This window comes from Antrostomus carolinensis, unplaced genomic scaffold (genome assembly GCF_000700745.2).
Source record: "Antrostomus carolinensis isolate BGI_N321 unplaced genomic scaffold, ASM70074v2 scaffold5432, whole genome shotgun sequence".
NCBI classification, from domain to species: Eukaryota; Metazoa; Chordata; class Aves; order Caprimulgiformes; family Caprimulgidae; genus Antrostomus; species Antrostomus carolinensis.
This window is the reverse complement of record NW_010297447.1, coordinates 40610-49112: the sequence shown is the minus strand read 5'-3', so window position 1 is coordinate 49112 and position 8503 is coordinate 40610. Positions and strand designations below refer to the sequence as shown.

At 41.9% G+C, this 8503-nt stretch overlaps 1 protein-coding gene across 1 annotated transcript; it reads right to left on the bottom strand.

The window, feature by feature from the left end:
* Positions 1–2666: 2666 nt before the first annotated feature.
* C1QTNF7 (C1q and TNF related 7) lies at positions 2667–5765 on the bottom strand. The gene is made up of 3 exons (XM_010162110.1): positions 5563–5765; positions 4402–4647; positions 2667–3662 (listed from the first exon to the last, which is right to left on the bottom strand). The coding sequence occupies exons 2-3, from the start codon at positions 4637–4639 to the stop codon at positions 3031–3033; spliced, it is 870 nt and encodes a 289-aa protein (XP_010160412.1). The 5' UTR covers positions 4640–4647; positions 5563–5765; the 3' UTR covers positions 2667–3030.
* Positions 5766–8503: the final 2738 nt, after the last annotated feature.

Below are 8503 nucleotides of genomic sequence, written 5' to 3'. Positions count from 1 at the left end.
GACCCCTGGGGAACACCACTAGTGACCACTAGTGACTAGAGATCTCTAAGTTTCTGAGAAAGTCCTCAGGCTAATATAAATCTTACCCAAAGATATCCCTATGGTGGGGAATAGAGCAGCTGGAAAGCTGCCTGGTGGAAAAGGACCTGGGGTTGTTGGTTGACAGCCGGCTGAACATGAGCCAGCAGTGTGCTCAGGTGGCCAAAAAGGCCAATGGCATCCTGGCCAGTATCAGAAACAGTGTGGCCAGCAGGACCAGAGAAGTCATCCTTCTCCTGTGCTCAGACTTGATGAGGCTGCATCTCGAGTGCTGTGTCCAGTTTTGGGCCCTTCATTACAAGAAGGACACTGAGGTGCTGGAGCGTGTCCAGAGAAGGGCAACAAAGCTGGTGAAGGGGCTGGAGAAGAAGCCTTATGAGGAGCGGCTGAGGGAACTGGGGTTGTTTAGTCTGGAGAAGAGGAGGCTGAGGGGAGACCTTATCACTGTCTACAGTTACCTGAAAGGAGGGTGTAGCAAGGTGGGTGTGTGTCTGTTCTCCCAGGTAACTAGTGACAGAACAAGAAGCGATGGCCTTAAATAGCACCAAGGGAGGTACAGATTGGATGTGAGGAAATACTTCTTCACTGAAAGGGATCTCAGGCAATGGAACGGGCTGCCTAGGGAAGTGGTTGAGTCACCATCCCTGGAGGTATTTAAAAGACAGCTAGATGGGGTGCTCGGAGATACGGTTTAGTAGTGGATAGGTACAGTTGGACCTGATGATCTCAAAGGTCTTTTCCAACCAGGAAAAAGATTCTATGAATATGCTTCCTGGAAGTCATGGGCCTGATATGATTGTCTGTTCTGTCCTGTGGAATTTCATTGCAGACAGCACCGAGCAACGCCAGCAGTGCTTGTGCCTTGTATAGGCATGGATAGCTGTGAAGCATTGGCATCAGTCATTGTTGTAAATGATGATTGGGCTGCATTTTGCACTCATATTGTGCTTAATTTGCAGATGTATAAATGATTGTACAGCAGAGTAATAAACTGAATCAGTTAAGTGTTCTCTTCCATATTTTTAACAGGAAGCAGCCCTTGTATAGCATTAATAAATTAGATGTCTGGTTAGAAAAATAATCCACTTTTGTCTTCTACAACACATCTCTCACTGTCAAATAAAATAAGGGTTGTCTAGGCATTGCCAGTTTGATCTGTGGGCAGGACTTTGCACCTGTTCACTGCATAAAGCCGCAATCATGTACTCAAAGACACATGTTAATGCATGAGGAAATGAGGGCACAGATACAGCGTGCATAGATTAATGTTCCATACATAACCATAGTGCTCATTTTGCAACCTCTGTGGTATTTTTGTGTAATTTCACTTGGCTGTAATTTTCTTAATTAAGTCAAGTACGTGGAAGAAACCCAGAACTTTCCCTCCACCTTGTTCATAAATAAAGTGGGGGTAAGGGGCTGTGCAGCACAGATCACTGGCATTTGAAACTATCTGAGTAGCTGTTAGAAAAAAAGCAGGTTTGTGTAAATCTGGGATAAATAAAATGAGATCATAATTCTTGGAAAGTAAAAACACCCAATTAAAGATTGCCAGTCTTGACTTAAATGGTGTTGCGTGCTGGAGAACTCTTGATGTTCCCAGGTATTTTTACAATGACTGATTACTGCCACTGGTAAAATGGGTTCCTCATTTCCTGTGGGAATTAATACAGTTTCTCACTGGTGGATCTTGCTGTACTCCTATGTGATAGAAGTGCCAGCTACTACCAGAAATTTTATCTCCAGAAGGGTACTTGCAGACTGTGATCAAATCACCTCTTAACCTCATTGACAATAAAAATAAATTGACATTGTTACATCTGCTGTGTAATCTGCATGGGTAGAATTACAACTTTTTTTTTTTTTTAATTCTATTTTCAAGTAAGTTTTTGAAACATTGACAGAAGTAGCAGCTTCATAAGTAAGTGCTCTTTACTCCTACTTGTAATTCCATTTATCATACATCCAAAGGGCTGTAGCAAAAGCCTAGTCTGATGACTTATATTTTCCAAGTTCACTGATTTCCTGAATGCAGTTTTTAATCTTGTGTGTGACCTACATTTACTTCATTGCATTTGGACATATTGGAATATAAGTAAGTCTGCTTTAATGATGTGACTCTAATTTGTTCCATATAATTTTTTCTCATTACTGGTTACTGTTCTATCAGATTTTTGGCATCCATAATTTTCTTCAGGAAAAAGTTTGTATTTTCTGTCACATTTCTCATAAAGATACTGAGTAGCTTTGAGTGAACAGCAAACCCACTTGGAATTACACTGAAAATACCCATGTTGAATACTGATTGTCTATCTCCAAGTTTTCAGATCTCCCAGTTTTTAATTATTTTATATGTTTAATGCATTTCTTCTGTTCTTTTATGACTTTCATTGGTCAGTCCTTAGCTAGTCCAAATCTTCATGTATTTATTAGGAGGTTAGTTAGTTGTGACTATCATTTGTTGGTGTAAATATTAGATAGGACTGTCCTTGTGACCTGTTCAGCTGCATCCTGAAGCAGATATTCCTATTTCATTCCTCTCCTTTTTTTTTTTTTCTAAATCAGTGTCTTTGTTTTTAATGTATTTTCTTCCATCTTAAAATAGCCAAAGATTGTATTGCTGTCATTTGTTTAGTTTTACTTTAATGTCATATACAAAATATCCATTCTACATTGCAACTTAATATATTTTATATAAAATCCCATGTACAGTATCTTAAATTTGTTTAAATAGTATTTTAAACATAACTTTCAGGAGGAGTCAGTCCTGGAGTGATGCAGTCTTTTGTTAATTACAGTTCCTTTTGATATCCCTGCTGTTTGGTAAAAAATCCAGCTTAGATTCTGGAAAGATCTTTATGAGCTCATATTTAGTTCCTATCAAAGCAAAAATAAACTCTCAGATTATTTTTTTTCAACTTTGTGTCCCCCACACAGCTAGATAAAGTGTACTGGGGCGTTCAGTTTGAATGTCATTTGACATCATCTGCTTCAGAGCTCATCTTCATCTGATAAAGCGTCAAGGTAATCTGTATCAACATACAAGAGAAATCCAGAAAACAAACTGTCTGCCCACGTTGGATCAGAAAAGAGACCATTTTGGTCAGTGTAGAAGATCTCAAGCCATACTTCGTCTTCTGGCTGAAGGTAGATCACTGTGGATCCAGAAGCTACATCGTGGTTGCCTGTGTTTGCATCAAATGTCTTTATCCGGTACTTCCCATTGTGAACCAGCCCAATTGCAAGATGCTTGTTTGCTAAGGTGATATCATAAGAAAAATAATAAATCCCTGGGATGGCACAAATAAACTTCCCTGTGGAAGGGTTGTAATGCTCCCCCTCATTGAAGAGGACTTTATTGAATACAATTGGTAATCTTTCCTCTGGGTAGCTGGTGGTGATGCCAACAGAAAAGGCGGATTTCAGCACTATCTTTCCACACTTACAGACCCCTGGTGCACCTGGCTCTCCTCGGTCTCCTTTCTCTCCCTTAGGTCCAGGTGGTCCAGCTGGACCTACTTCACCTTTGGCACCAGTCAATCCTCCAGGTCCTTTTTTACCAGACTGACCTTGGTCTCCTTTCTCTCCAGCTGGTCCTGATGGCCCAGTCTTTCCTCTTAAACCTTCAAAAACATTTCAAGTTAGTTAATCGTTGCATATATCATCTCAGTAAATTATTGTGTGGGCTACTGTGTGTGCCTGAACAAACAAGAAAAACACGGTCAGAATTTCAAAATACTAAAAAAAATATTTCAAAATCTTCTAGTAAGGTTGCAAAAGGAATGGCAGGTTGGAACAGAAAACTGAACTGCACAGCCCGGAAGTCCTTTGTTTATATATTTCTACTTTTCTTTATACGTCTTGATTACACATTGAAGAATTTTATATGTAATTATTCCATTGCTGACTGAACTATGGGCACTGCAGATGGGAAGGACAGCAGTGTGGCTACCTATATAATGATACTTGTGCACTAAATATCTCCTACTATTTGAGCATTTTTAGTGTGTACCTAAATACCTGCTAATCTTTTATTCCTGGCTAATGGCACAAATGAGACTATTTGACACCACACATGCTTCATTTTTCTCAAACTTTTTCTTAGCATCTATGCGCAGGAAGGCTGTGCATTTACATTTATTTACACAGATTTCAGGATGTGCATATTAGACATATCTAAAATATAGCTGCATATTTTCTTTCTCTCGCTATATATACATGCATCACACTTAAACCCACACAGGCACATACACACATTCATCATATATATATATATATATATATATATATATGTATAAACAGTGACAATTAAAGGTCTTACTTTGTTGTACTACTGTGTTAGGTTGCACAAATATTCAATACCTGCACTCCCTTTTTCACCTTTTTCTCCCTTCCTGCCATCTCTACCATCTCTTCCTGGAAGACCAATGCGTCCATGTGGCCCTGGGGATCCACTGGCTCCAGGGGGACCCACAGGGCCTGGCAAACCAGGGATGCTACAGATGTATCTGGTGTAGTAATTTTCTCCTTTGAATTGGCTTTGAAGAGGTTGTTCACTTGTGTAGATGGCAAAACTTGTGACGTAAAGCAACACAAACATCCTTGGATCTGGAAAAAACGCATATGAAAAAGACTGTTTATGCATATTATGGCACTCTAGTGGCATGGAGATGGCTCTGAATATGCTAATAAGTGTGACACTCTGGTGCACTGTGCACAGGTACATGAGCAGAGATCAACATGGGATTTCTGCATTACCAGAATCCATGTAGGAGGCAAGAAGGAAAGTCTGTCAGGTTGGACCTTTTTCTGGTCACCATATATATTACTGTATGTCTTTCAAGTAGCCTGTAGACTGACATAGTATAACTGGCAAATACCAGCTTTTTTGGACCAAATTTTGACATGTTAAAAAAAGAATATGGATGTTTCAATGCAAAGTCATTTGCTTCCACAGTTTGTTTTGTCTTTGGGACCCGTATAAACTTTACAGAGAAAAGCCCTCTCCAGAAAAGCTGGAGGGAGTTATATCTGTGCTACGAGGATGTGCCTGTAGGAGCAGTCTCTTCTAGTGAGGACAAAGCTTGTGCCTTCATTTCATTTTGAAATTTGCCCTTATGGTTACAAATGAATCTCCAGCCTGAATAACTACACCAGAAACTTGCTGCGCCTGCAGAAAGGATACCAGTGAGAGAGCTTGAGCTTCAGTGCCTGGTTGGAAACCTTGGTGACCACAGCACAAATAACCACTTCACCCTCATCTGTCAGGTGGAATCAGGCAGGTGCCCTGCAGGAGTGTGAATGGGCTGCTAACGGATTGGGGTTTTAAGCCTGATTTGGGCTGTTACATTAAATGAACTGTGTTGCAGTATCATGCAAGAAAATTGTTTAAAGCTTTATAAGTAGTATTTGGATGTTTTCATAAACAATTTAATATAAATTGGATATCTCTGTTCCACTATAAACTGGCAGACTAAAGAAAAAACACTGTACAAACAGTAACATGCTGAGGAGTTGCAGTACCTGATGTACAAAGGTGTCATAAATTAGCGTTGCATTAGCAGAGAGTCAGGCATGGGTCAGGTGAGATTTTGCAAATCAAGCTGGGTTTTCTAGTTCCCTTGCTGGCTTCTCAGAAGACTCATGTGGGTTTTTTTGTTGGAGTTGTCCATTCCTTCAGAGCTAATTTACAGCATTCAAGGACATCAGAGTCCACTGGTTTCTGTCTGGAGAAAAAGAAGAAATGGAGTGGGGGATTCAGAAAAATATCTGTGTGGAATACCATCTACCTTTTCCTACAGTGAAATTCAGATTAATTCTCAAACTCAGAGCTAAAGAAGTTGCAAAGTTAATTAACCTAGGAATCATTGTTCCCATTCCCTTCCCTGTGATACTGATTGGGATTGACTGATTGATTTAAAACCCTAACTGTTACATTTACTTGCAGTTCATGATATTTCAGCTGGTAGATAGCATGGTCGAATCTTTTTCAGCAGGGAAAAAGACCAGCATATACACATACACAGTCCTTTTGAAGAATCTTTTCTGGTTTACAGAATAGAAAATTAGAAAGTGTCTTGGTGTCAATGGTAAGGTAGAAAAAAACATGAAAATATTGTAGTTGGAGAGAAACAAGCAATGCTCCAAAATTCTCTTCAATTATGTATATTCTGCTTTTCATATTAAGCATCTTGTATCAAATTGCCAGAAACCAAGCTATTAATTTTGCTGTCATTTGATAAAGCCTTACAGTACAGTCAGGCACAACAGCCTCCAAGGGTGGATTAACATATGAATGCTTAACATTACAGCAGAGCAGCACATGATAACTCCAAGGCAGTAGTTAGCTACAAGCACAAGCGGCTTGTGCTCTGATGTACTACTGAGTGTACCCAAATAAAGCTTGTGGATATTTGTAGGACTTAAATCAAGGACAACAAAGCTCTCTGCAGAGAACAACAACTTGAATCACTTAGCCAGGAGGAAGCAGCTTGGGGGGAGTTCATTCCTAAGACTGCGTGTGCATTTTACACAAAGCTGATGGCTGAGAAGCAGATACAACCTAAGGACCAAGGACTGGAACAAGAACTGCCCTTTGGCAGATGAAAGTCTGAATCAGTAGGCTGTCAGTTCCCACACTGGGTTGCATATAAGCCAAGCAAAAACAATCTCAACAACTGCTGGTTTTGCTCTGTCTGGGATCTTTTACAAATCGAAGTAAGAGCCTTCACACAGCTGCTCCCGTCACTGGCTGGCCAGTAGCTTATTGATGCATGAAGCTGTCTCCAGCTCCCAGACCTCCCCTGCTGTTCTTCTCTTGCGCCTATAGGAAATTAATTAGTCTGGGATGTGTCTCTGCTAAGACCATGGGAAAAAAGCCATTTGGGGAAGGTGAGGGGAATGGGGTTGTTGAGCTAGGGATGTGCCTTAGTGCCGAGAGGGAACACCCATGGACTCCACACACGATTCAATGTGAATTCTACTGGAGACCTTTATTATTGGTTACATGATCACTTATATACTCTTAAGCTGCTAACACACACACACACACACACACATAAACAACTCTTCACTGGCTAAAAGCTACTGTTCACACGTCTGGTTACAATACTTGATTTGATAAATCCACCTGTTCATGAGGCATTCTTTTTACTTCTGACTAGTTACATAAGAAGTTTTCTTATCTTGTTTTTCTTGCATTCTTTCTCACGAATCTTATTCTCTTGTATTTTCTCACTCTAAGTCAAGACTTAATTGCTCAAGGCCAAAGCCACTTGCAGCTTCAGCTCTTAAAGGGCCAACACCTTAGATGGCTGGGGCATTGTGGCTGGAGACCAGTTTGGGAAGGAGAAGGCATAGAGGGGAATATATAGAGCTTTCACCTATGGGTTGGGGCTCTTAAGGAGTAATGGGGCTGTGAAGCAGAACAGTGGGACTGCAGGAGGGAAACTGTTGCAGTTGTTATCCCGCAACGTCCCGTCCGGTCGAGGAGGCACAGAGACAAACACACACCCCGTCTCTGGGCCAATGAGCACTGACACCAATATGAGGATGCTGCAAATGGCGTTTAATGATGTGCGACACAGTACTATATGGTGTGGGTTCACTACGTCACTTCCGCCTGCTTACATCACAGGCTAAGTACTAGGAGATAGAGGGGGGTGTCTTACCTTTCCGTACAGCCCGATATCTTCAGGCCGCCAGACCCTATCTTACTACAGGAAACAGAGCTGGGATTGGAAGGAAATGATGACGTTCAAGTGATAAAGTTTACAGCCCTGAATTTAGGCTTGAGGGGAATACAGAAGGCTGCTTCCAACAGTGGTACTTTTGGGAAGGGGCTACCCTGTGAGAAGCCGTGCAAAGCTCCCCTGGCTCCAAGGTGGACCAGCCCCAGCCCAGGCTGAGACAATTAGCAATAGGGAAACATGTTTGCAAATCCATATTTGTGAGGGGAAGGACTGTCTTAAAAAGAAGGTGGAGAGAACCTGGAGAAGAGACCATTGACCTGAACATAAGACAACCATCAGCCTAAACAAAGGGACAGAGCTTCATTGCCAGGAGGAAGGAGGAGGAGGAGGGGGAAGATGGAGAACCTCAGACACCTAGTTCAATAGGAGAAGGTAAATGAGGTCCCCTGCAGCCCATGGAAATTCAGTGGCAGAGCAGATACCAACACGTAGGCTATGGAGGAGTCCACGCTGGAGCACAAAGCCAAGCCCAAGGGCAGATGTGACTGTATTGAGATCCCAGACACACTCAATGCCAGAGCAGGGGTGAACCTCCAGAGCTGGGGGGGAAGAGGTGCACTGGACCAGAGGCCTGTCTGCAGCCCGTGCATGTCCCCATGCTGGAGCCGGGAGCTGTGCCCGAAGTGGTCCAAGGCTCCGTGGGAAGCTCATGTTGGAACACTTTGTTCCTGGGCTCTTGCAGCCCGCGGGAACGACTTCGTGCTGGGAAGAGC

Bases quoted from the DNA above. Each gene is read 5' to 3' on its own strand.
- C1QTNF7 (XM_010162110.1), bottom strand. From the start codon at position 4,639: ATGTTTGTGTTGCTTTACGTCACAAGTTTTGCCATCTACACAAGTGAA. The intron at 3,663-4,401 runs GTATTGAATATT...ATGTTTTTGAAG, and splicing joins AGGTGAAAAAGGGAGTGCAG to GTTTAAGAGGAAAGACTGGG.